This window comes from Sparassis crispa, assembly GCF_003851025.1.
Source record: "Sparassis crispa DNA, contig_000004F, whole genome shotgun sequence".
Lineage (NCBI taxonomy): Eukaryota > Fungi > Basidiomycota > Agaricomycetes > Polyporales > Sparassidaceae > Sparassis > Sparassis crispa.
In genome coordinates this window covers 2,037,564-2,063,582 of record NW_020939751.1, presented here as the reverse complement: position 1 = coordinate 2,063,582, position 26,019 = coordinate 2,037,564, and the positions used below count along the sequence as shown (strand labels likewise).

At 55.3% G+C, this 26,019-nt stretch overlaps 10 protein-coding genes across 10 annotated transcripts; 7 read left to right on the top strand and 3 right to left on the bottom strand.

The window, feature by feature from the left end:
• Positions 1–3,416: 3,416 nt before the first annotated feature.
• Positions 3,417–5,621, top strand: SCP_0507190 (hypothetical protein; the record flags this gene model as incomplete). Its single annotated transcript, XM_027758776.1, has 2 exons — positions 3,417–3,473; positions 3,609–5,621. 2 exons carry the CDS (start codon positions 3,417–3,419, stop codon positions 5,619–5,621), a joined length of 2,070 nt encoding a protein of 689 aa, XP_027614577.1.
• A 1,966-nt stretch (positions 5,622–7,587) lies between these two features.
• SCP_0507180 (Uncharacterized protein) lies at positions 7,588–9,250 on the top strand (the record flags this gene model as incomplete). The annotated part of the gene is made up of 9 exons (XM_027758775.1): positions 7,588–7,608; positions 7,665–7,736; positions 7,904–7,998; positions 8,051–8,093; positions 8,168–8,241; positions 8,295–8,453; positions 8,508–8,756; positions 8,820–8,839; positions 8,901–9,250. The coding sequence occupies 9 exons, from the start codon at positions 7,588–7,590 to the stop codon at positions 9,248–9,250; spliced, it is 1,083 nt and encodes a 360-aa protein (XP_027614576.1).
• Positions 9,251–9,635: 385 nt separating this feature from the next.
• SCP_0507170 (predicted protein) lies at positions 9,636–10,265 on the bottom strand (the record flags this gene model as incomplete). The annotated part of the gene is made up of 2 exons (XM_027758774.1): positions 9,636–10,043; positions 10,107–10,265. The coding sequence occupies 2 exons, from the start codon at positions 10,263–10,265 to the stop codon at positions 9,636–9,638; spliced, it is 567 nt and encodes a 188-aa protein (XP_027614575.1).
• A 475-nt stretch (positions 10,266–10,740) lies between these two features.
• Positions 10,741–12,814, top strand: SCP_0507160 (AP-1 complex subunit mu-1; the record flags this gene model as incomplete). Its single annotated transcript, XM_027758773.1, has 9 exons — positions 10,741–10,939; positions 11,044–11,242; positions 11,307–11,451; positions 11,684–11,813; positions 11,909–12,081; positions 12,145–12,276; positions 12,332–12,455; positions 12,554–12,713; positions 12,766–12,814. 9 exons carry the CDS (start codon positions 10,741–10,743, stop codon positions 12,812–12,814), a joined length of 1,311 nt encoding a protein of 436 aa, XP_027614574.1.
• A 444-nt stretch (positions 12,815–13,258) lies between these two features.
• Positions 13,259–15,184, top strand: SCP_0507150 (hypothetical protein; the record flags this gene model as incomplete). Its single annotated transcript, XM_027758772.1, has 1 exon — positions 13,259–15,184. The coding sequence occupies one exon, from the start codon at positions 13,259–13,261 to the stop codon at positions 15,182–15,184; it is 1,926 nt and encodes a 641-aa protein (XP_027614573.1).
• Positions 15,185–16,067: 883 nt separating this feature from the next.
• SCP_0507140 (Uncharacterized oxidoreductase) lies at positions 16,068–16,961 on the top strand (the record flags this gene model as incomplete). Its single annotated transcript, XM_027758771.1, has 2 exons — positions 16,068–16,395; positions 16,453–16,961. 2 exons carry the CDS (start codon positions 16,068–16,070, stop codon positions 16,959–16,961), a joined length of 837 nt encoding a protein of 278 aa, XP_027614572.1.
• A 375-nt stretch (positions 16,962–17,336) lies between these two features.
• On the bottom strand, positions 17,337–19,534 carry SCP_0507130 (hypothetical protein; the record flags this gene model as incomplete). The annotated part of the gene is made up of 7 exons (XM_027758770.1): positions 17,337–17,891; positions 17,943–18,547; positions 18,605–18,689; positions 18,737–18,800; positions 18,985–19,301; positions 19,350–19,451; positions 19,526–19,534. The coding sequence occupies 7 exons, from the start codon at positions 19,532–19,534 to the stop codon at positions 17,337–17,339; spliced, it is 1,737 nt and encodes a 578-aa protein (XP_027614571.1).
• Positions 19,535–20,020: 486 nt separating this feature from the next.
• SCP_0507120 (Protein OPI10 homolog) lies at positions 20,021–20,742 on the top strand (the record flags this gene model as incomplete). Its single annotated transcript, XM_027758769.1, has 3 exons — positions 20,021–20,150; positions 20,210–20,282; positions 20,331–20,742. 3 exons carry the CDS (start codon positions 20,021–20,023, stop codon positions 20,740–20,742), a joined length of 615 nt encoding a protein of 204 aa, XP_027614570.1.
• A 1,025-nt stretch (positions 20,743–21,767) lies between these two features.
• Positions 21,768–23,145, top strand: SCP_0507110 (ClpP/crotonase; the record flags this gene model as incomplete). The annotated part of the gene is made up of 5 exons (XM_027758768.1): positions 21,768–22,191; positions 22,406–22,497; positions 22,552–22,668; positions 22,737–23,022; positions 23,096–23,145. The coding sequence occupies 5 exons, from the start codon at positions 21,768–21,770 to the stop codon at positions 23,143–23,145; spliced, it is 969 nt and encodes a 322-aa protein (XP_027614569.1).
• Positions 23,146–23,695: 550 nt separating this feature from the next.
• SCP_0507100 (Tripeptidyl-peptidase sed2) lies at positions 23,696–25,797 on the bottom strand (the record flags this gene model as incomplete). Its single annotated transcript, XM_027758767.1, has 8 exons — positions 23,696–23,752; positions 23,812–24,256; positions 24,320–24,457; positions 24,518–24,717; positions 24,775–24,885; positions 24,940–25,153; positions 25,214–25,479; positions 25,543–25,797. 8 exons carry the CDS (start codon positions 25,795–25,797, stop codon positions 23,696–23,698), a joined length of 1,686 nt encoding a protein of 561 aa, XP_027614568.1.
• Positions 25,798–26,019: the final 222 nt, after the last annotated feature.

Here is a 26,019-nt window from a genome sequence, read left to right as displayed (position 1 = left end):
CAAGGAGTTCAACCTTACTTCGCGCGGGCATAGCACCCTTGCGCTCCTGCGTATATTCTGCCGTAAACTGTAAGTATAGTGCGGCCGACATCTAGGAGTGGTAGGACTTCCTGACCTGTCATACCGAGACTGCGGACCACTGCCAGCAATTAATCTGCGACCGCCTCAGTCACGGTGTGCAATTCATTCCAAATGCTGACCACCAGGAGCCTTGGCATCCATGTATTCTTCACCTGGATTTCGCCGTGTTGGGGGTGTTTGATGCTGATTCAAAGGTGAGTGTACCCTACCTCCGTGCATCGAGGCTTCATTCGCGCATGCGAGAGGGTGCATCTTTATATTCCTCCGATCGAAGCCAGGTCAAACCACTGAGTGGAACCCTTCACTCCGCGGGTCTTCGCTGCCTCGAGAGCCTCACGAGTACGCAGACGCCCGCTCAGTCTGAAGGCCAATCGCAAACGTTACGAATGACCCACGCATGTACATGCACTATACACGAAGTGCAGGTGGTGGCTGCGCGTCAATAGCCTCGTTGTCCGCGTTCTCATCCAGCTGCGGACAGCAGACAAAGTGCGGTCACCCTCAGATGGTACCTCGCCCGTAGAGACTCGCTCTCGCCTTCAAGTCGCGTTATGCTTGTGAAGCAGGGGTCCCAGTATGTAGTGCCACCCGCGCCCAAGAGAACAACGCGTCTGATAAGGTGAGAACGCCGCGTCTGCGTCCAAACATTACTAGTACTGCTTAGCCTCGCGCGCTCACGGCCGCGCAAAACCTGGGACTGGACGATCATGAACACTGGAAGCACATACATCGGAGGCTATGCTGGCACCTCCGCACCTGTTCACCGTGAACTAGGAGCCTACACATTCTCGCGCCGTCTGGTACGCAGGCCGGCCGGTAATGTCACTTCGTCGCATGGCCCTCCGATTGAGTCTAAGTGCGCGTATATGGCTCGATGAGGCCGACGTACGTCCCGGCCGAGGAATAGTTTCAAAAGAGCAGCACCACCTCCAAGACACAGCGCTAGACAGCGCGGTGATGTCGCCGTGCTATACACATAAACCACAAGCCGTGCTCGCATTAGAGCCCCTGAAGGGCAAGAAGGGCGCCAGTTACGAGCACTGGGATCCTCCTGCCCAGGACACTAGGTGGGGAAATCCAGCCTGAGCCCAAAAAATCCAGGCGCCGTAGATTTCTCGACCTTTCGTCTAGGTTGTGGCCCATTGTTTAGAGTTTTTCACCGCAGTCGAAGGCCAAGTCAAGCCAGACAAGTATCGATTGGCCGGGTTGCGCCTGAAATTCTGTTCGGATTAGCACCGGGGACTTGAGCCAATTTTTAGGTATCCTTCCTGCCCGTGGCTTCCCGAATTCAAGAAGACAAGAAAACACTGCGCTGCACGTTCATTTAGCATCGTATTTTCTGGAAGTTCGCGCAATTGACTCAACAGCCGGGAGTCCTCTGGCAGTAGTGGCAGTGCTACTGCTGGAGCTGCACGACGTGAGTGTGAGGCGTGGATCGCAGCTCCTGGACTTGCAGTCTATCGTGCACCTCGCCGGCGTCAGGTTAATCAATCCCAGGCGCGTCCTGAGTCCGTCCGCTCCGCTTGATGTCGGTTTCACTGAGCACTGGACAGTGATATCCTATTGATGCTACTACCTCGGACGCACTTTCCTTGGCGCCACGCTCGTCTGGGGGCGCCCGCCCCACTGCTGTTGATCTTCCTCTCCTCCTGGAGCTTATTAATTCTCGCGACTGCCATGGCCTGTAGACTTGTGTTCGCAGCAACGCCCCGGTATGCCGTACTTGCTGCTGTCACCATCGCTTAGAGCTCCCTTCGAGAGCGGCTCTCGGCGCTGCGCCAGAAACCGAGGCGGCACGCATGTGAGCACTTCCCCTTGTTGATATCTCACGCGTGCACCCACCCTGTCTCTGTGCGTGTGCGTGTGCGTGTGCAGGCTTCGTCTCGTCCTGGTCGGGATCGTCTTGCATGAACGTGTAGGACCGCACCCGCGCGCTATGGCGGACGATTCCGACCACAGTAATTTCGGGCGAGCCTCCAATGGGCGAGCCTGCGCTTTCGTGACACGGTGCTGACACCACGCATATGAACGTTTGGACCTGAGAAGTCGAATGGGTGCGTTGTTTGGAGTGTCATGGCGGGCGGCCTGCCGAGCGCACGCTGAGAGGGGATAAATACGATGCGTACGTGATAAGATGCGTGCAGCCTGCAGCAGTCTGTGGCGTTTCTGATACGAACAAAAAATGCATATCTTGGCGGTGCGATGTAATGTATACAGCGTTACGAAAGCTTGAGCTAACCCCATGGGGATGAAGTAGACGTCGCCCAAGCCTCTTGTCATCGACTTCGCCACTCGGAGAGCCAGGAACGTCGACTTGGGTGAGGCAGCAAGGATGACGCGGGGGGGATGTCAATTGAGGGAATTGAATTATAGGTGTGGGAAAGGCACGGGCATGTCATCGATCTCGCATAGATCTCGAAGTTACTTACGTGCAGCTGTCAATATTTGCGATCGAAGGTGACGACCTCGAAAGTGGACGGCTCCGAAGCTTCATTCTTCTGCGACGAGTACCGCATGGTGGGCCTTGCAAGCAGCGGTGAGACGGCAGTCCAACATTAATGTCGACGTTCCGCTGTCCAGAAATAAGGGTGCTGGCATGGAAGAGACGGACATACCATGCAGCGCCCGAGGATATGCTCGCGCGCGTCCGAGTCATCCGGGGTGGGAAGGACCGCCTAGAGTCTGCGGGAGAAAGCGCCCGTCGTGAGACGTGCCTGGGTGAGATTCGGATGCCGAGGACATGGGGCCACACTGTGCACGGTCAGTCGAGGTGAGCTCTTCGCGAGAGAGGACATTCGAGTGAGAGACGAGATGAACAAGTGCGAGCGTCGACGAGTGGGTTCATATCGATGGAGTTCTTCTCAATCTGGATAAGGAAGATGGAGAAGAACCCGACGCTGATAGAATGGGCGTCTGGAGGCGCCAATATGCAAGCATCCTTGCTTGTTTCGGGTCACGCAATGATCAACATGGAACGTGCAGAAAAAGGCTCATGTATCACCACACTAAACCGACATGCCCTCTCCGAGCCTCACACACGAACGGTGCTGTCTCTCCGCCAAACTACTTGGGCTCGCATCCAAACCTGCAACTCACCTGTAGAATAATAGCGTCCAACATTAGCTCCCGAACCTGAGAACAAGCCCGGATTGTCATAGTGGCGTCTCTTATCTCTCGCCGCCGCCTAACCTGCCGTAAAAATCAGTCAGCTTCGTGTACAGCCTTTTCTCACCCATTTTCCTCGACGTCTACCCCAGCACCGACACCGCCAAGGTCGGCTTCCGCCCGAGTCTGAACGACGCATCACTGATAGAACAGCTCATCAGTAGGTGGCCATGGCCCTGGTAACCACGTCGTCTGTCGCAGCTCCAGCAGACGACATACCAAGACCGGTGAGTCAGTCTTCTGTGTATTTCATGTCCATCCCCTTCGCTCCCAAGTAAAATGGCCTGCGGACCCACAAGTCACACCTGCCCACCTTAACTCTCTTCTATCTCGAACTCGTTGAGCTGACGCTCCTGCCAAAGCCTCGCCCTCGCAGCATGGTTATGTTCGACGCTGCTTCTCCAGACGCTCCTTCTCCCGCATCCTCCTCGTCTTTCCTGGACCTGTCTCCTCAGACCGCTCGCCTAGAATTTTCACGGCGACATACCACGTACCTCAGCGCGCCCTCCCGTGCGCGGCCGCGGCGCTCCTCCCCGCTGGCAGGCCCGTCCCTCGCGTTATCGCACGACGGCACACTCACCGGCAGCGACGAATCAGGCTCGCTGCTGTCATACAGTGCATCCGTGTCCGCGAGCGCTGCTTCGACCTGGAGCGCGAGCAGCTGCGAGCACGGCACGCGCTTTCGAGCGGCCCCAAATGTACTGTTCACGCTGCCGAGTTCGAAGCCAGCATATCCCGCGTCCTCGTCCTCGGAGCATAGCGCGGACGTGACCCCGAGCACGGAACCGAGCGAACAGCCACCCAAGCCCAGGAAGTCGACATCAATAAAGCGACGGCTCTCAGTCGGCTTCACGAAACTTCGGTCCACGCCCATCCTCGGACACGCCACCGCACCCCCACCCGTCCCGCCTGTACCGCCGAGTGCCACTGCAGTGCACCGCAACCCGACGGTGAAGAACCCGCCGACGTCCACCAGGCCCCGGTCGATCCTCCTTCCCCCAGCGCACTCGATGGCCGACGCGATACCGCCCGAGCCGTCGCCCCCCGCTCGCTTGCGTGCAGCCTCGCCGAGGCATCCGCGCCCGACATCCATGTATGGCCAGCCAGGGTCCACATCCGCGCCCACCATGCCCACAAGCTCTGCACATCCGCACCGACGCTCGTACCTCAGCCCGTCGGCGCACTCCAACTCGGCGACCGACCCCGAGCACAACTGGCTCACCATGTCCGCGGCCCCGCGCTTCTCGCGTGCGGGCCTCAAGGCCGAGGGCGTCATTCTGCCCGTCGCCGCGAACTCGGAGGAGGGCATGCGCGCACGCCAGCGTGCGCTGTCGAGCGCTAGCACTACGCGCCCCGGGGCGCGTCCTGTGTCTGTGATTATGGAAGACCGCAAGGGCAAGGGCGTACCGGGCAGGCCTGCATCCATGATTGTCAGCGCGGGCGTGCCGATTCCAACGCAGGCCTTGCACACGACGAACCGCAGCCGCAGTATGAACCAGCTCCTCGCGCAGTATCAGAACGGCGAGGTCGGGAGCTCAAACGCGAAGACGAAGGAGCAGGGAGGAGTGAAGAAGGAAGAGACCGCCCGCGAGCGGCCAGCAACCGCCCCAGCGCGCGCCCCCATACGCACCCCGTCGCGCACCAGCCTCAACTCACTCGGCTCGCTTCCCTGCCCCACGCCTTCCCAACCGGATCCGGTGTCCTCGCGTTCCCCAAGCCTGCGCTCCGCGCACCCGCGCCCACTGCACGCGCGGACGCACTCCGCGGCGTCCACCCTCTCCCCGGCGTCCTCCACTGAGTCCCTGCACATGGCACTCGACAGTGCAGACCTGGGCACTCTCCGCCCGCCCCTGGCGCCATTCGTGCAGGACGACACCGGCTCGCTGTGCTCTCTCGCGTCTGCCGACACGCCCAGTCTCGCGTTCACGTCGGGCGGGAGCAGGACTGGAAGCGAGGCGAGCCTCTCGCTGGGCGTCGTGGCCGAGGAGGGCGCGGAGGTGCGTGTAGTGGACGAAGCGGAAGGTGAGAGGGGAGATATAGGGCTGCAACGCCTGGACATCGGAGTGCGTATAGGGGAGCACGGAGAAAAAGTCCGGCCCGCGGTGATTCGCCCTCCTGTGTATGTGGGGGATGAGACCAAGATGAAGGACGCCGATACGAAGTCGACGCATAGCAGGCGCTCGCGGAAGACCCTGCTCGTACGGGTGCGCGTGCATTCTGGGAAGGAGGCGAAAGGGGGCGACGAGACGACGGCGCTGGCGCCGCAACGGAAGCTGGTGAAGGGAGTCGCGAGCAGCGGGAAGCAGCAGCAGCAGCAGCACGACGGGGGCATCAGGAGGATGTGGAGGCGGGTCGTGCAGAGCGTACGCAGCTGAGCCTGACTTTTCAGTGGCTCGGGTCGCGTCGTCACGCTAGCAGCTCCCATGACCACGTTCGCCGCATGCTCGCTCGACTTGGCGGGAGTGACAAACTTTATTGAGCCGTGCCATCTCGTCGTGTGGACGCCGATTTGTCGAGCTCTGGCCCCCCGCAGGTCCTCCTTCCTCGTCGAACTTTCCAGGACTTGGATACCTCGCGCTGGTACACTGTATGTACGTGGCTGTAGAACTTTCTTGTTGGGGATCAGTCATTTTGTTGCACTAATCAGTTGGGTTCGTTGTCGTAGCAATTTTTATAGTCTCTCGGTAGAACGTATACGCACTCCACACATTCACGTCGGGTCCAAACCATGTCGATGTATATATCTCCTGTACAAGATACCTGCATTCAATATTCAGTCTGTGGTAGCTCTGGAACTGCGAGTATTTGGAATCTTACATCCCAATCCGCGCATATTTAGGATGCCTATGGCAAGCCTAAGGCGAGCATGATGGCGTGGACTTGACGCAGGCTTATCACAATTTTTGTCCCCGTACTATACTCTGTGACCGTCACATCGCCAATCCCCCCTTACGAGTTGGCACTTTGGCATACACTCCCCCGTCTAAGGTCTCACTTCTTATATTCTTGTATATGTTAGTACCAGCAAATCTCAAGCTTTTGTGGGCTTTAACGACGGATAATTCTATTGAGAAACCCCCAGAAACCCGGAAACCCCAGAAACCCCCTTAAGTTGCTCAGCAACCTGGTTTCTGTGCAAGGGAGACCGTTGACAGCCGGCCGGTTTTGATGGGGAGCCGCGCTTGCAGTCTCTTTCTGAAAGTGAGTAAAGTGCGGCCTCCCCGTAGCAGAGGCCTCGCTGCGAAATTGATTCGGGGCTTACCGATCACACAGGAGCTTGGTACACTCTATGTACGTGAACAGGACGCGTCGGGCGGGACTGACAAGGCTTACGGCGGGTGCCAATTTTCCCTCTCCCTCTCCCATTCTTGTGAAATTTTACTTTAAGAATATGGAGAGTGCATGCAGGCAAGGTCTCTCGATCTCTCGTCAACTGCCATGAGAAGCTGAGGAGTGAGTCTGCCCTGCCTTCCCGCACAAACGATGATGCCAACATGGCCGCCCCAGGAGGGCGTCCGGCCGGAGTCCGAAACTTCCTCTGGAGAGGGAAACCCCACAAGTTTCCAAATTGAGGGGTTTCTCCGAGCAGCCTCAGAAACCCGGGGTTTCTTGGGGTTTCCGGGTTTCTGAGGGTTTCCCAATAGAATTATCCTTTAACGACTGCGAACGGTTGAGTACTGGCTGTTTTCGACGAAAAAATCATGCTTCGTCACCATTCGACCGTGACATAACGCGTTATTTCTGACTTGTGAGGATGGTAGGCTGAGGGCATAAGTATTTTATTCAGAAATTACATCAGGTGGCATTTTTTTGGACAAAGCCCTTCTACAGGAGTGAGACTCCGACACCCACAGTGAGCATGTATTCAATGATGCTCCGCGTCGCTTGGCTTGGGTATTCAACGCGAGGGAAACGCGGCACGCGTGATCTTTTACCACATTTGGGCGCGACACGGCGGCGTGCACTGTGACGTTGGCTACCACGAATGGGAGGTCACGTCACACGGGAAGCGCACACACGAGTGTCACAGCGTTGAAGGCTGGGATTCGATTTACAAGTACGCTGCCCTCTACTCTACGAACAGCGGGTTCTTTTATACGTCGAGAGGCCCCGGTAATGGAGGTCCCCAGACCGAGACGAAGGGAGAGGAACTGAGGGGTGGTGAAAACAGGGTAAGAAAAAGAGAGAGAACGTGAACCGGTACTAGTAAGGCAGTCTGACTAAGGACGCTGGGGGGACGCCAGTCCATACCGTTACATGCACCCACGCTTGGCTGTGTAATCGGCGTCAGCTAAATTTACTCGTTTTACTCGTTTTATTCACTCTAGGCTGTTGACTACCATGTCTGAGACGTGTGTCCCCGTATGTTCTCGATATACCGTGTCCCGTTCTCATCAACTGACTATGTTTGCCGTTAGCATCATGATTACGCGGCCAACCTCCTCACAGGTTTCCTTTGTATTGGTATCACGATCTCCTATTTACCCCAGGTGAGTTTACCGTCGTCTGAGATGTAATGTTATCTGGGAGGGTTGTGAGGTAGCCCGTGGTTGTAAATTTATTAGATTGTGGAGTTTCCGAGCTTCGGCTTGTCGTCTGCCAATCTCTGTTAATTGTCGAATTGCTGCGCATGATATACTGAAACAACCTCACTCAGCACCTTAGAATTATCTTGACGAAGTCATCCGAAGGCTTCAGCCCATGGTTTCTGTTGTTAGGAAGCACGTCGTCTGCCTCGGCGATGCTGAATATGTAAGTTCATCTTCAGTTCATCTTCATAAATCTTAGATGAACATGGCTGCAGAATCGTCATGCAGTGGGGTATTGTGAAATGCTGTAGAGTCCTCGTGAGTACTCACACTGTATTCGGTCAGGACGCCTCATTTGTTGCGGCTGCTAATAGAGTACTCCGCACCCTTAGAGTTTTGGCAACTGTGTCGAATCGGTTGCCGGAATATTCCAAGTGTTCTTGACGTGGTTCCTCTTCGTGCTAATGTAAGTGGTTCTTCGTAACATGCTGGGCTTGTCTCACGTATCTATACGACTAGCCTTGTACTATACATGATATACTATCCTCGACACCTCAAGTACGCCGAGCTAGATGTCGACATGCACGACAATCGGCCTCCCCACCACATAAAGACTCCCGTCCCGAATGACGAGTGGAGGCTGTCGATCATCCTCTCCTGGGTGGTCTTCCTGCACATGTATGTGTCATTCCTCTCGCGCAGCGGATGACAACTCACGCCGTTCCCACGCAGCTTATTCATCACATTCGTGACCTTCCTCCTCCTCTCGACGAAGCCTTCTCCAGATCCGAGTCGCCGCTCCACACAGATCTCCCTATGGGCGACCTTCCTCGGGGTCACCTCGGCAGCCCTGGCGACACTGCAATACCTCCCGCAACTCACGAAGACCTACCGCCTGAAACTCGTGGGTGCGCTGAGCATCAAATCGATGCTCATGCAGAGTCCCGGTGCAGTGCTGATGGTGCTCAGCGTCGCGCTGAGGTGAGCGCTCACCGCTGTGTGATACGCCCGAGACATGCTGACACTGATACCGGTACCGTACAGACCCGACACAAACTGGACCAGTGTGTATTCCCTTCTATTCGCCGTGACCTTCCGGCTTTGACTAACATCTTCCCTCCGCAGCATGGCTCGTCTACGCCGTAGCCGGTATCCTGCAGGGCGCACTGCTGATCATGTGCATCTGCTGGCGTGTGCGCCAGCGCAGGCTCGGGATCGATGACTTCGGGAACCCACTGGCGTCCCTGGATACTGACTCCCCGGCGGACGTCACGAGAGGACCGGACGGGGGGATGCCCCTTGAAGTTGCGGTCGACGTGGCCGTGGAGGCCGACCTCCGGGACGATCTCGTGGAGGCGGTCGCCGTCGAGGGTGCGAGTGAGATGACGCCGCTTCTCGCGAGGAAGAGCCAGAGTGAGGGCGAGGAGGAGCAGAGTGGCAGTCGGTGGTTCGAGTGGTTGAGGAGGACCCGTTGAAAGCCACTATGGATCAGTGTTGTGCCACCAGGATTCCGTTAGTGAAGCTCACTATGCTTCTCTGTACACGTCTTGTTCGGATGTTCAGGTCTACGCGGAGGGTATTTATTCGCATCTATATACAGGACAATAATTGCTGTCAGATACTATAATAGATTGGCTGTCCACTGTCCGGATGGCCAGCATTTCGTAGACATGCCTCTCGCAGTATGAACTACTAAATGGTGTACAGTATAGGTGCCATGGGTTAATTCAGGAGACCGGAGACCAGAGACCAGAAGATATGGATAATACAGGGAACTCGGAAGTGAAGGCGGTAATACAGAAGGGTATTGAAAGTGTATCTGTCCATATCACTGTCCGAAGTAACGGTAGGCGCGGACCATCAATTAATAACCTTTTCAAACCAGTTCAGAGCCCGTTCCGTCCTACTGGGGCTACCAGGGTTGCGCGACGGAGAGCGCGAAGCCACGCGAGAAGCCGAGCGAGAAGACGGTCGTGATTTTTCCTGAGGGGAAGGTGATCGCGACAGGTGCTCCCTCGACTCCTTGTTATCGATATCAGCGTATTGCGGCAACTCCGCGTCCGCGAAGTCTACGACGACCTCTGGCAGGACCACCAGGTCAACGATCTCGTACTGCGCGAGGGTAGACACGACCGCCCTCCAGGCCATCGGACTGATCTGCACGGTGCGGCCGCCACCTGGCATGTTCACACTGACGGAGAAGGTGATGCGCTCGGGGTGGACGCCGCTGAGCTCCTCGAAGACGGCCTTCGCGAACGTGACGCCTTCCTGATAAGTTGTGTGGAAGTTGAGATGTGGCACCTGTGTTATCATTGCGAGAAATAGACGTACTTCGTATGTCTCCGCGGGCGTCACGTACACCATTTTGCCCTCCAGACGGTACGTGATAATGTCTGGAGGAGCGGCCGGAGCGGGGGTATGAGCGCGCGAGGCTGCTGCCTGCCTGGGTCTCGAGTTGCGATGGTCGTAGTGGCTGTCTAGTTTGCCCATTGGAAAACTGAACTAGCGATGGGTGTTTTTACAGAAAACCAGCGACGGGCACGATTTTAAGAAGAGCAGAAGCGATGAGACAGGTACGGTGATGACGGTTTGAGACAGAAGCAGTGGTGGTCGGGCACAGGAGGTGTCTTTATAACAAGTGTCACGGACAAAGCCAGCATGCTGCAGGGCACAAAGCGAATGGTATGGAAACACAGCCCACGGTGGCACCGCCTCGTCGTGCACAGCAGGGATTGGCGCTTGCCAGCGTTATCAGGATAGGCGCCGTACCAGCTCTACTTACCAGATTAGTGATCATTAGTGCCAACACGTTAGAAAGTTTCTTACCGTGATCTTTACCGAAGTGTACCATCTTGGGAGTCGAGCTGTGCGTCTGGTTCTCGGGTTCCTCAGTTATTCGTGGCTATTCTACTGCTTCGGACTGCGCTGTACCACGCTGTGGCATCCCGGCCAGTAGTCTACTATCATGGCTAGCTTGATAGCTATCCTCGACCTAAAGGGCAAACCGCTAATCCAGCGTTCATATCGCGACGACGTGCCTCCATCCTACGTGGAGCGGTTTTTACCAATTGTGCTTGATTTGGAGGAAGAGGGGCAACAGGTTACACCATGCTTTACGAGAGATAGCATCAATTACATGCATATCCGACACTCGAATCTTTACCGTGAGTTTCATCTCGCGTTACTTGGGTACACGGCCGTACTCAGGCATGCACTTCGTTAACGCGCGTTTTTAACTTCTATTGTTGCTATTAACCCGTGAGTGCAGTGCTTGCTTTGTCAAAGCGCAATAGCAATGCTGCCGAGATTATTCTCTTCCTGCACCGCTTCGTCCAAGTACTAGTGGAATACTTCAAGGAACTGGAGGAAGAGTCAATTCGGGACAATTTTGTCATCATCTACGAGCTTATGGACGAGATGATGGATTTTGGGTATCCGCAGACCACGGAGAGCAAGATTCTTCAAGAGTGCGTCCAGCTACGAGCGCCTTGGGCTGCAGCGTTTAACTTGACGTGTGTTCGGATTACGCAGATACATAACACAAGAGTCATACAAGCTGGAGGTACAGGTGCGGCCACCAATAGCCGTGACAAACGCTGTGTCCTGGCGGTCGGAAGGCATCCGGTACCGCAAGAACGAAGTGTTCCTGGATGTCATTGAAAGTGTTAACCTCCTGGTATGTGTCTGTGCTTCTTCCGAGACACTGTTCCTTGTGACCCTAAGAAGCTTAACCGCGCTTCATGGCGGATAAGTCCGCACGCATTGTGTTGTATGGATGCTCTGTGGATTTTCCCGAGGCTGTAACATGATCGACAAACTTTCGATCCATACGCTTGGTCACCACCGTGTTATTGACGCTCAACAATAGTTATGTTGTCACGCTTCTGACTCCTCTTTGCTTTGCTCAGGTTAATGCTAACGGTAATGTGGTCCGGTCGGAGATCCTAGGCGCTGTTAAGATGAAATGTTACTTGTCTGGCATGCCCGAGCTCCGACTAGGTCTCAATGACAAGGTAATGTTCGAGGCTACGGGGAGAAGTAAGTCCGGTAGCACTTCGCATTGTCCATTCCTCACAGCCAATGTCGGAGTCCCTTGTCGTGGTTGACTGACTCGAGCGTGTTCTGTGCTCTAGCGGCACGGGGCAAGGCGATCGAAATGGAGGACGTCAAGTTCCACCAATGCGTCCGACTGTCACGTTTTGAGAACGACAGGACAATATCATTCATTCCGCCGGATGGGGAGTTCGAGCTCATGTCCTATCGTCTTTCGACGGCCGTGAAGCCACTGGTATGGGTCGAAGCTGCGGTACGTCCCACCTTACTCCTCAAGCTGCCCTAGCTTATCATGCGATCTGACTCATCGTGGCAGGTCGAGCACCACAAAGGAAGCAGGGTGGAATACATGGTGAAAGTGAAGGCGCAGTTCAAGCGCCGGAGCACCGCAAACAACGTGGAAATCTACGTGCCCGTGCCCGACGACGCGGATACGCCCAAGTTCCGGGTGAGCCACGTTTCCACTTCCGGAAGACTGTCCGCGTTTGACGCCGCCCGCTCAGGCATCGACGGGTAGCGTGCAGTACGCCCCGGATAAGTCGGCTTTCGTGTGGAAAATCAAGCAGCTAGGCGGTGGGCGAGAATTCCTCATGCGGGCGCACTTTGGGTTACCCAGTGTGCGAGGAGGTACGCTTTTGCTGTGCTCGACACCTGTTGCAACCGCTGATGCATGCGTCTTCGTTCATTGTTCTCTTTCTCCTGTGAATTATTGTTGTGGTGCGCAGAACAAGAGTTGGACAAGCGTGCACCGATCACGGTTAAGTTCGAGATCCCATACTTCACTGTCTCCGGCATCCAGGTGCGCTACTTGAAGATCGTTGAGAAGAGTGGGTATCAGGCACTACCATGGGTGCGGTACATTACGCAGAATGGCGATGACTACAGGTACACGCTGTCTTCCCTTTACTATTCGTTCTCACTAATGTCTTGCCTGTAGCCTCCGCACTGCAGTAGAGAAGGGCAGCGCCCCCATTATGCCGATATAGTGCTATTTATTGTCTATGCATGTTGTACCTGTCTCGAATGTTTTACTGTATTCGCGTGCTGTGCCGCGTTCGCGCAAGAGCGAGCAACTCGTGAACTGCTACTCGTGAACTGCCAACGTAGCATAACACGTCTCAGGTGATGACAGCGTCCATTCTTTCGGCTCTGTCCTGGTCAACATTATACTCATCGCAGAACTGAGTACTGCGTGACTTACTGTAACCGAGCGGTGTTCTTCCGTATCTGGACAAGAACTAAGTTCAGCTTCCCGTTGTTGACGCGTCGACGCTCGTAGGGTACCGTGACACGTCACTTGTTCTCAATACTTTTGCGTGAGCGTTCATAGGTAAAGACGAGGAAGTACTAGGTGCGTGATAGGCAGCGAATTGTAAGTCTCGTGTGCTGACGGTGGTACATTTTCCTTTCTCAGTAGCCGCGAGGCCAGGATGTCGTGCGACACGGCTGCATTAGACGCGGAGATTCTCGCTCTTGAATCCAAGTTTATGGACCTCCAGTGCCGCGAGACCGAGGCAAGGAGGCTTCTCGGCTTTGTGCTAGAGCAGAAGAACACGGTGGAAAGAGAGCTCAGCGCGCTCAAGTATAGGAGATATCCTATCAAATGGTTGCCCCCGGAGTTGCTCACTGAAATCTTTCTCCACTTCGTTAACTGGTCAGAAGAGGAAGTTATCCATCCCCCGCGTAATCTGGTGTTCCACAAAGGACCAGTCATTCTGTCGCACGTCTGCCACCAGTGGCGGGAACTTGCCCTGTCGACATCTGCCCTTTGGTCTCTCATTTGTGTGAGAAAATCCGAACCAGCGAGGGCTTTCTTCACTCGCTCCAACCAGGTACCCATTGACATCATCGGTACAGAGCCTTTCCCCTTGTCTGAAGGCGCGTTTCCACTTGCCAGTGCTCGATCTGACATCCGAAAGTCGTCCTCTCGTTGGCGATCTGTTATTTGGTCGGGAACGAACTTTCTGGAGTTTCTCCTAGAACTCATCAACCACGAATCTCCGTTTCCTCACCTAGAAACCCTCAGCCTTGCTCGGGATGGGACAGCCAGGGGTATTCCAGATGCCCAATCTCTTGTGCGGCCCACGATAGATGCACTTTCTCGCCTGTCATATCTTCACCTGCACGGTGTAGCGCCCTCCGAGTTGCCCCCCGTGTACTTCCCCGCTCTGTGTACCATTAATTTAGACTTCTCGAAGGAAAGCTGGCATTTTGGGCATAGAGGCCTACGTCTATCGAATCTCCTGCCTCTGCTCCACCGCTCGCAGAACCTTGAACAACTGTTTATGGAAGCTGTTCCGCTCATAGATGTCTACGTCGAAGTAGGATCTGGTGCCTCTGGCGACTGTGATATCCCTCCTGGAAGCCGTTTCGCGAAACTGCAAGTGAAACCCATCGTGCTTCCTCATCTTCGTTCTTTCAAGTGGCGACTCGTGCCTCCAGGTGACATGTGGTTACTCTTTATCTACATTGAGATGCCATCTCTCCAAGAGCTCCACCTCTTTCTCGGCAATCGTAGAAAGCAGTGGACACAGATGTTCGAGCAAGTCCTCTTGCCCTCCAACTCTCCCCCGATATCTGGTCTGCAGACCTCGCCGGTCATCACGTTGGCGAAGCTCGAGGAGCTTTTTGTAAACTGTCGTGATGCTGAGAGCCTAGCTGCTCTAAAGAAGATACAGTTACCTGCACTCAGGAAGCTGAATATGTCCCGCGACGTGTTCTCGCTGATCGAATCTTCATCTCCTCAACTCCCTCGCCTCGAATCTATTTTCCACGATCCGCGCCTGCCGCATCTCACTAGCTTGAAGCTCATCTGGTTTGATCTAGATGCCGAGAACACCATCTCCATGCTCAGATACATGCCATCGCTGACGCTGCTCTACATCGAATCGTGCCACGGAGCTGGAGAAGTTCTGTGCCACTTGTCCGGCGGCTCGTGTAGGAATTCTCATGTTAAGACGCAGAGGAGCTGGACCTGCCCCCGCCTCACGCATCTGATTCTAACCTTTTGTGCGGATGTCAAATTCAGTTGTCTGAGTGCGGTCGTGCAGGCCAGGAAGGCGCAGTCGATGATGGCTGCCTCAACCCCAGAGAGCAGTGCCTCTACTACTCCTGCTAGGCTGATGAAGCCACTCAAGCGGAGGGCCCTCCAAAACCCCAACAGTCCTGTCCTATCGTTGCCTACTCCCGCATCTCCCAATGGTAGCTTCATGCCAGGTTGGAATTCGTTCGGGGTTGCGAAGCCCTCCAGTATCATCTCTGTTCACATCAGCGGATGTCGGAGAGTCTCCAAGGTGGAGGCGATGTCATTGATGGAGGAGGATTGGGGAGTGTTGGACATCTCTTGGGCTCCGTAGCGATGTCCCCTTGGAGCGCATCGAACCACTTTTCCGTCTGACAGAGAATGCATTTGTCGAGAGTACCGTAAGGCAGCTTTTACACCCAGCATGGCGTTGTTTTCTTCCTATTTAGCATCATCGGGAGTCTTCACCGACTCTGGAGTCTCTTCTCCATCTCCGCATATCATAGTCTGCATTAATCAAGTTCCTATGTAATAGTTAATCAAGTCAGTTAAATTTCTGTGAGTTCAACATCCCTACAATCCTTATGTCACCAAACCGGGAAAAAAAACCCTGCCCAGCGCAATGAATTGAAAGTGGTATTAACACTGTAGTAAACGTGCAGACACATGCAGTCTGACCACCTCGTGACATGCAAGTTACCCAGTTCTCTGCGACATCTTCACACCCGAGCCCTCGCCCACGGAAGTAGATTTTTCTTGTCAGCAGCTTACGGCTCGATAGCGGTACGGTAGAGATGGGCTCAAATAAATAAAATCGCATTGCCTGTAGCTTCAGCCATCCCCTGCTATGATCAATTCGCGGGCTTTGCCGAACTGCTCAATATCGCGGACAACACCTGGACTACTTCGTGTCCAGGGCTTGTCCAGGGCACCCGATAGCGCTACGGCTCGTGCTGACGCATCCGCGGCCGCCATCGTAGAACTAGGCTCATAGATACAGCCTCAGGCTAGTTACCTGCAGGAAGACAGTCGTTCCTTTGTAATAGTCGCAGAATTTGCTGAGCTATTCCAGCATATAAGCCCGGAGACTACAGAGAATGAATACATTCCCACTCACTTGATCATAGAATCCAATCACGTCCTCTCTCAATTGAACAGATATCGGTGAGTGATCGCACGCGAATTCAGAATCTTCGCCGGGTAACACAGCATCAGACATGGTCAACACCATCTTCATCACAGGTGCCAGCTCTGGCATCGGGCTCGCTTCTGCCAGGCTCTTCTTCGAGAAGGGCTGGAACGTCGTCGCGACGATGCGCACCCCAGAGAAGGACACTGAGCTCAAGGAGCTCGCCTCGGGCCGTATGCTCATCCTCCGCCTCGACGTGCAGGACCTGGCCAGCATCGCGCCTGCCGTTGACGCTGCTCTCGCCAAGTTTGGCTCGATTGACGTGCTCCTGAACAACGCAGGGTACGGCCAGCTCGGGCTCTTCGAGATGACGCCGCGCGAGAAGATACAGGAGCAGTTCGGCGTTAACCTATTTGGTGAGTATACGCGCACGTCGCCTCCGATTTGGGGGAACAGTGGCTGATACCGTGCAGGCCTGATGGACGTGACGCGCGCTGTGCTCCCGCACTTCCGCAAGCACAAGAAAGGCGGGATCATCAACGTCAGCTCTGGCGTGGGGTACTCTGGCATGCCGATGATGTCGACGTACGCCGCGAGCAAGTTCGCACTGGAGGGCTTCACGGAGGCTCTCGCGATCGAGCTCGCGAGCCAGGGCGTGTTCGTCAAGTTGGTTGTTCCGCATGACGGGATCGGCGAGACGAGCTTCAGCGCCCGCGCGAGGTCGTCCGCTGCCTTGGACGCCGCGCTCATGCCAGACTACGGCGCGTTCATGGAGAAGTCCATGGAGGCGATTGGAAAGTTGAGTGTGGCGAAGGGGACCGAGGCCAAGGACGTTGCGCAGGCGATATTCGAAGCGGCGACAGACGGTACGGATCGACTGCGGTATTTTGTGGGAGATTATGAGCATAGCTTTATCAAGGTGAGGTACGGGTCAAAGAATGACCAGGAGTACGTTGCATATGTGCGTTCTTTCTTCCAGTAGGGGTAGGATAAGTCCTTGTCCGTTGAGATATCTCGCAAGATAGGGTATCTCCAGCCATTTGCATCTTAACCGAATGAGTGCTGAATAAGACTCACCGTCGTCCGCATAGTCACTTGCCTTGCTTCGTATTTAGGGAGGTTGCATTAAGTATTCCAGCGTGCACCCAAGACGAGTCCAAAAACGTCCCAGAAATGTCACTTCAGGTCGAATAGCTAGCTCCACTTTGGCCGCCTGTGCGCCCTCCTGTGCTGCCGGTGGATCGTAAAATGCATTAAATCTACGGCGTTATCATAAAGATGGAATACATATCAGACGCTAAGTACGGAGTGTGTGGAATCCAGGAAATATCGAATAAATATGGTCATGAAATTTCAATTACCTGCTATTATTGTAAGTATCGTCTATCACCCTTCCCGTAATGCTGAGCGCTATTAGCACGACCAGGATAAAGCAGAACATCAGCATCCGCGCCTCCTCGCCGGCAGGACTGCGCTCCAGCAGAAGCTCCGCCCAGCCCCTGCCCGTCGCATCAGGATGGCCGCTCTGACGAAGGTCATTCACCCACTGGCGGGTCCACCCCCGCTTGCTGCTGCGCCAACCCGCGAGCCTCCCCCGCCCTCCAGCGTCCCACACGAGCGCGACCGCCTTCCAGGGCGGCAGGCGCGCTCGCCACTCGCATATGCGCAGCCCAACGGGTATGCCGTACGTGTCAACGAGGAGCTCGAAGTTGGCGCGCTCGAGTGTGCGGGGCAGCGGGCGCGGCGTTGTGTGGTACGGGATGTAGGCGATGGAGAATGAGTGCAGCCGCGGGTTCGCCAACGCCATGCGCGCCGCGCCGGCATACATCGGTTCCTCGCCCGCGAAGGGGACTATCGTGAGCGCGAATGTGCGCAGGCGCGTGAGGTTGCGAAGAGAGCGGGAGAAGGATTCCTGCAGAGGAAATATTGAGCAAAAGATGGCGACGTGAATAGGAATACCCACCAGGTAGAAAGATGGCTTGCACACGCAAGTGAGCTTAAGGTCGAGCAGCTGCGGACACGCAGCTACGATGGTGCGGAATGCGCTGTTGCTGTCGTGTCCGCTGTGAGGCGCGAAGGTAAGCTCCAGAGACGTGAGCCCTTGCAGGTCAACGAGCACATGCGATATCGTGAGCGGAGTGAGCTCGCGGAGCTGCATGGGGTCCGGAACGCATAGTCGGTGAAGGTTCTTGGCGAGCGGCGAAGGCGGCGAAGTCGGTCCAGTCTGGCCACGCTCCAGTAGCGCGCGAAGGGTATCTAGAGAGCCGGCAAAGTCGCACAGGGACGGTAAGGTCTCTCTATTGAGCGTCACGAAGTCGGGCAAGGCTCTCGGACGACCAAGTAAGTACAGGCCCTCGAGTGTAGGGTGGGCTTCGAGGAATGCAAGGAAAGGCTCTGGGGCAGAAATAACGTCTCCGAGCTCGAGGAGACGCAGGCGGGGCCAACGCGCGGACCAGAAGAGGCTTGCGTCTGCAATTTCGTTCGACGTCCCCGCAATCGACAGGGACTCCAGGTCAGGACAGCGTCGTGTGAGCATGTCCAAAAGCCGGGTGAATAACGGTTCGCTTTCTGTACGCGAAATGACGCGTTATTCGGGGGAATACGTGATTGAACTAAACTACCGACCTCGAGAAGGAACGTGTAGTTGGTGCGCATAGAATCCATCTTTCATAGTCAATGAGAAACTAACGAGACCGTTGAATTGGAACAACTGTATGATCGTTAGGATTATGCAAACAAGAGGGATAAATGACGTACATTGCTGGTGGGACGAGGCAGGAAACACCCGAGAGAGACACCAATGCTTTTCAGAAGCGGACAACTACCACAGGGCGGGTATGAGTACACTGGACGCTACACAGGCGCGCTCTGGGCGGCACGGATCCACCTCGGCAGAGCTGCACGTCGAAACTCTAACCTAGTGCAGCGATACCGATAGGCTTTTGCACGTAGACAGAGATCGCGCACGGGCCTTCAGAACACGGGAACAGGACCCGGGAACTCACCGGAGGCGCAGCTCGACCCACATCCTGTCGTCGGGGAGCATGTCCTCGCCGTCCCACTCAAAGGCCTGCAGCACATCCATGTACCGCGCGGTGGTGACGACGAGGCGCGAGACCATGCCGGCCTTGTCCCACTCGCGGACGTGCGGTAGGGAGTCGTGCCGGTTCCTGCGCTCGGGGCGGACGACCAGGCGCCGGACGTGGCGGGCGACGTGGGGGTAACGCTGGAGCATGGACAGCGTGTGATTGCACTGCCCGGCACCACGCAGGTCCACGACAGCGTAGATGGCTGGGATCAGCTTCGCGTAGACCGTCCATGACTGTGTGCGGTCAGCGTGTTGGGCCGGAGCGTTGGCTGCGGGGCTCACCGTGACGCTCAGGTGAAGGACATCAGTGTTGGCAAGGTATCTTGCAACTTCGAAAAGAATATCTGCGGGCAGGGTTTGTAACGGCATATACACCGGTTTGTCCTTCAGAACACGGCGAACCGTCCACACAACGATTAGCCCGCCCGGCTTGCAGATATCTGTATCATGTAACTCACGTCCGACATTGAGAGATGTCTCAAAAGTGACCCAGGCTTTGGAAGAGGGGAGAATTTGCAGTTCATAAGTTCGTCATGGTCCATGGCGGTTGGTGACAAGGTGCAAATGAGCGTTTCGCCCCCGCCTCCACCTGAGTAATCCGCCTCTCGTCGGCTCCGGAGAGTCGGAGACTGAGCGATCTGACTCTTCTAATACTTCCGTCTCATCTTTTCCCAGACGCGTAAGTAGAGGGTGGCGATGGTGGTGAAGGGACGACACAAGACCATGACTGTGGCAGCCGACGTCAGCAGCACGTTTCTCAAGTTGGTTCAATCGACGACCGTACAGTATAGGCCTCGTTGACCTGCTGAAGATGCTCGAATGTTCTGCTCACGTTCATGGCTACGTCGCCATAATATAAAGTTGGAGTCGGTACTATATAACCTGAACATTATCCTGGCAGTGTTCAAGATTCTCCACACTCGGCCAAATCTTTCATCTTCATACTCTCCACAATGTTCGGCTGCTTGGTCGCTGGCCGCCTTCTCCAAACAAATCTTCAACAGGTCGATGACACGCATGCAATTTTTGAGCTACCAGCCGCCAGCACCATCAACCACATTTGCGTGTTCCTCCTTGGAAATGGTCGGTGGCTGGCGAACGATCTCCACGTTATTCGTTGACTCGCGTGTGTTTCGACGCAGTGCCCTTTCCTGAAGGCTATGGAGCGACAGTACACTTCCATTGGCCAGGGAGAGGGTTCCAGCTTCTGGGAATGTGAGCAGTCCTCTCTTTGCGTGCGTAAGAACGCTCAACGCTCCCCAGGTTGTCCAACGACAAACCATCGGCCATCTTCCGTCTGCGGGGCACCTTCTCCGCATCCTCGTCCCTAGCGCACGACGCCTTCACAGGGCGGCCACTAGCCGACAACGCATCCGCAGATGTCACAGCCATCCTCGGGATCGCAATCGAGCCACTCTCCGTCATCATGCAGGAGGTCGCCAACCTCCCCTCGGCACTCGCAAGGCCCGCGCAGTCACCAGACTCGACGTTCCTCGCGGAGCGGATCGTGAAGCACCTCTTCAACTACATCGCGAGCTTCGTCGCGGGCTCGGGCGGGAGCGCGGCACTCGCCCCGGAGAGCATGGTGCCCTTGGCCGTCATCGCGCGGTGGTATGAGTCTTTCGTGAACAAGGTCCGGAATACGGGAATAGGGTTTTTAGAGAGGGGAGAGTGACTCTGAGTGAGACAAGGACATCCCCGAACTCTTCGCTGTATGTGATACACTCTTGTGGTCATGAATGTGACCGTCGTAATGGCTGTGATCTGATTCTCGTTGAGCCTCTGACCTGTGTTTCTGCCCGCTAGAAGCTGCTGTGTAGATCGCATATGTATGCGGACTTGTGAATTTGAGTGTATGGTATCACACCACGTCTCCCGCACATTTGCCGTCACACAGAGATTGAGATGGTGAGTATTGCTCCATCTTCGCCGTGTGCGTCCGTCGTCCGCTCACCGACGAATTCGCTTTAAATTTTCAACGGTCTTCCTTCATTGCACTTCGCGCCTGAGTTTCGACATGGGAGGGAGCAGGGCCCGCGAGTAAGCGACACAAAATTTCTTCGGCCGTTATGCGATATTTGAGGTATTTGATGGACTAAAGTGTGTTTCATGTAAGTTCCACTCGACAGATTAATTTCAAGGCAGCTACATACATATTGCACTTGTGACGAACGGTACATATCGTTGGCCAATATTGGCACATATCATGAGCAGCACCACGGGTGCATGATGTAAGAAGATACGATTCCTTGATTTTCTAGCGAGTGTGAATGACATACTTATCGAATGATGCCGAAGTCGAATTTTCTTGTACCTGTACTGAATTGTATTCTAACATCACGATATGTTTGAAGTTCGAGGACACCTGGCAGTGTCTCTCGGCTCGTACCGTGCGATCGCAACTGTGTGTACCGTACACACGTGTTGTTTGGGGCCCCACAAAGCGCGTCTTTCCTCGTCCTCGATGAGTCTACTGACAGTCTACTGTTGTGCGGAAAGCCTGTGCGTGTTCTTCAGGCTGGACACCCATTAGTATAGGATACTCAAACCATTGTAGCACCTTTGCTGTGAGACCGACCCGTAGACGATCTGTCTCTCCAACTCGAAATACTAATAGTGGGTTACCACTGCTTTCGCAGAACAGAAAATGAATACACACAACGAAACGCGTTCGCCGAGAGCGCAAACTAAAGGCGTGGAATGTATACGGGAGAAGTAGCAGCCGGGCCCGGACGCATTGCTCAGCGATATAAGAATGAGACGCTCGGCGACGAGCCCAACACTTGCAGCGAAATGTCTCTTCTCCGCCTCACCGCCACCGCCCTTCGCGCCAGCCCTACCACCGCCGTGCGCTTCGCTGCGCCCCGCCTGCAAGTCATCCGGCTCATGTCTACCGAGACCCAGTACGAGCACATCCTCATCTCGCGGCCCGCCTCCGGCGTCGGCCAGATCACCCTCAACCGCCCGAAGGCTCTCAACGCGCTCTCCTCAGCCCTCTTCCTCGAACTGAATGCTGCGCTCGAGAAGTTTGATGGCGACGACGACGTTCGCGCGCTCGTGCTCACTGGGAGCGAGCGTGCGTTCGCGGCCGGCGCGGATATCAAGGAGATGAAGGACAAGGACTGTGAGTGTGGTCGCAGTTCGGGCTGTTAAACCAATGCGGTCGTGTGCAAGATGCACTGAGCAAGGGAGCGGGACTGCTGTGGTGGTGTCCAAGCCGTATGAAGTTTAGCTGTCGGCGACCAGTGACTAAAGTAGAAGACGGTGTCGTCTACAAATCGCCAATCGCTCTCGCGTTCATGGACTCTTCGACAGCGCTCGCTCATGGTTCACGACAGACGCTAATGTGTACAAAAACAAGTTCCTCGAGAACTGGTCCGACATGACTTCCATCCGCAAGCCCGTTATCGCCGCCGTCAGCGGCTACGCGGTACGCGTTCCCCTCCTCCCGCAGCACGATGAACTGACCGTGCGGCCCGCGCAGCTCGGCGGAGGCTGTGAGCTCGCGCTGATGTGTGACATCATCCTCGCGTCCCCCACAGCCGTCTTCGGCCAGCCCGAGATCAACCTCGGGGTCATCCCTGGTGGTGGAGGCACGCAGGCACGTCTATCCCTCTCCCTTCTCTTTCCGCAACGCCTTCCTCTAACCTGTGTAGCCCTCCTCTCCAGCGCCTCGCCCGCGCCATCGGTAAGTCGCGCACGATGGAGCTTACCCTCACGGGCCGCAACTTCTCCGCGGAGGAGGCCGCCGCATGGGGCGTGGTCTCGCGCATCGAGGAGGACGTCGTCGGCGCCGCGGTGAAGCTCGCGGAGCAGATCGCGAGCAAGAGCGCGATCGCGGTGCAGGCGGGCAAGGAGTCCGTCAACGCTGCGTATGAGGGCACACTCCACGAGGGCCTTAAGACCGAGCGCAGGCTATTCCATGCGCTGTTTGCGACCAAGGACCAGAAGGAGGGTGCGTCTGCTTGTTTTGCGGCTGACTTTGTTGTGACAATGTGTGGGCGAATGCTGATGCTTGCTTGTGCTAGGTATGGGTGCGTTCGCGGAGAAGAGGAAGCCAACTTGGTCCCACTCGTAGGACACAACAGATGATGCTGCTGCAGGCATGAAAACATATAGTTCCCATTTGGGATCATTGTAATGTATCGTGTGGATGTCAATTGTAACAACTTCCTACCGCAGCACATATTGCTCGGAAGTTCAAAGCAGTATTCCTCAACGCGGTCAAGGTGATGCTTTGTGGTTCTTGGTATTGGGTAGAAAAAATGATGTGCGGGGGGCGTCAGTACATGTATGTCCCTACGTGACCATTTGCTATTTATCCTGACCTTAGGTTTTCAGTGACAAACTCTCCCTCCCTGATGATCGCTAGCGTAGTATCATTGAAGCTGCGAGCCTTTAGCCGCCGTGACCCGATACCTTCCATTCAGCGATACCTAGTACAACTGGATGCTCATCACGACGAAATGCGAATCATCAATGTCATCATTCTCGTAAAAACCAACGCCAAAACCTCCATGAGAGTCCCTATATTTACAGACGGACAAAACTTCTTTTCCGATACATCAGAGACATCACTTCATGTCCATAGTCTTCTTCATGCAGTTTCATGATCATGTCTCGCTAAACTAAAGACCGACGGCGGTCAAGAGTTTGGCAAAGTCCGGGGTGCCAAGACCGGTGACCTGCAGACGACGGTCATGACCCCGCCGAAGGCGCAGAACAGGCAGAAGAAAAAACTCACAGGATCCCAGCCAGTGCCCGCGGAGAAACCGTTAGTGCTGCATCCGGGGTTCGTTCCGGAAGTGATATCGTTCAACGCAGAGGTACCCGTCGACGAGTACAAGAACGGATTGAGGAACCCAAGCGGAGACTTGCCCGCCGCGATGAGCTGGTCGTTCAGCAGCGCGATGATGCTCGTGAACGTCGGGCTCGAGCAGCTCGTGCCGTCCACGCCCTCTTCAGATCCGTCTACGATGATTTCGAAGTTGACTCCCTGCGCGGACACGTCGGGGAACCCGCGCCCAGATGCGTTATAAAGCCCACTATAGGTGCTACCCAGACCGGCAATGAAGGAGTCCACCACTCCTTGTTGGAATGAGGGGATGGGAAAGTAGTTGGAGAAACCGCCGCTGGAGAAGTACGCAGCAGTCTCCGGGACGCCGCTTGTGGCGCCGACGGAAGTCACGCTGTGAATTAAAGTATAGACTGTGTCAGAAATTGCAGTAATCGTCTTATGGCAGATAACATACTAAGGGCAGGTAGAGGGGAACGTGGGAATGAAGGTGGTACAGCTTTGAGACTGACCCCCAGAAACGCCACCGTCTCCAGAGGAGTACATGATGGACACGCCACGCGCACCGAGCTGAGCGTACGCATTGCACAGGTTGCTGTCGTCAGAGCCAAGTCAGCCACAACCAGAGACTGCGATCACGCTGCAGGCGACATACTTCGCCAAGTCACTGGGCATCTCGGGTTCATTGAAGCTGTAACTGGTAGACATCGCCTGCGGTGGGGAGTTCTCTGCAAGAAGGTAGTTTGCCACGTCCAAGAATCCTGAGAGATCACCGTCATTGTTGTTGGAACCGACCGACAGGAAAGTGATGGGAACATCGGTCGCGATGCCAGTGGTGTACTGCGTGTCAAGGTTCTGTGATACAATATTGTATGAAGAAGGATAGTACGAGAGTAGAACGACGCAACTCACGGCTTCGGTACCAGCATCGCTACCACTCTGAGGATCAGAACCGCCATCGAGGAGCTGGATGGCGAACGTCGTGGACGAACTCATATCTGGACGGAAATCCCCCAAAAATGTCTGGTGGTCGAACAAATTCAGTATGATCCTTGCGGCAATATTTCATTCACGGACCTGCAAGTCCGCCTGATTCGCGTACTCACCAATGTAGCCAGTCACAAGCAGCTGATTGGTCGACTGTGTCGCAGGGGTCGCGGGAATACCGTAAATAGACTGCAGGCAGGACGGAGTGATGGTTGACGAGCAGTCTTGCCTCGCTGAAACAGAGCGCTTGGGCACGCGCGACGTTGTTGAAGAAATCCGGCCTTTGTTCGTGTAGACCGGGAAGCTTTAGTCGAGACTTCAATCAGCATGCAGACGCAATAGGGATAATTAACGTTGCACATACGTAGTACCCGGGTACACGATGTCCAGATGTCCCTGCAGCTCTGCAGGAATAGAGTACTCGAGCGTGCGGATCGTCTGCTTCCCGGTGCTGGAGTGGGTAAAGACCGAGAAATCGGCAGCAAATATATCGTTCGCCTTGCTGACCGGGATGCTGAAGCTCAGCCAGTCGGCAGCCGGGGTAATCGCAGTCGCAGTGATATCGTTCGCTTGCAACCAGGAGTTCACGGCGGCTGTGGTTTCCGAAGTCGGAGCGACGAACTGCGCGGCCTGTATGCAGGAAACTTTGTTCAGCTCTCGGCATCATTGTAACATCTGGGACAGAGTGCAGACCTCTTCCTTGGTCAGATACTTCCCGTAGTTCTGGCTAGAGGGAGTGCTGACATCGTAGAGCGCCTCTACGAGACCCGCGGGATTGCTCTGCACAAGCGCAATCCGGAGGTCGAGTATGGTGTCCAGTGACGGCGAGCCAGTGAACGTAAAGCCTGTCGGGATGCTGTCTCGTTTCTCGCGCAAGTGCATGCGCGAGATGGGCTTGCCCAGTGTAAGTGTGAAGAGCGAAACGACGAGCAGGATAGCAGAGACCATTTCGCCCTAATCCTTGAAGGGGACCGCAAGTGCCACAGGAGCAAACACCCTGAAGAAAGCTCGACATCTTGAGGGACAATTTATACCGGGGAGTCACCGATCTTGAATAAGGGCGACAAAGAACTGCACAACGCGCAGAACCATCGTATGAAGCTCGCGTAACCTTGTGGCACATGCTCGTCGGATCAATTTCCTGCTGTCCTTGCGCTAGAAGCATAGATT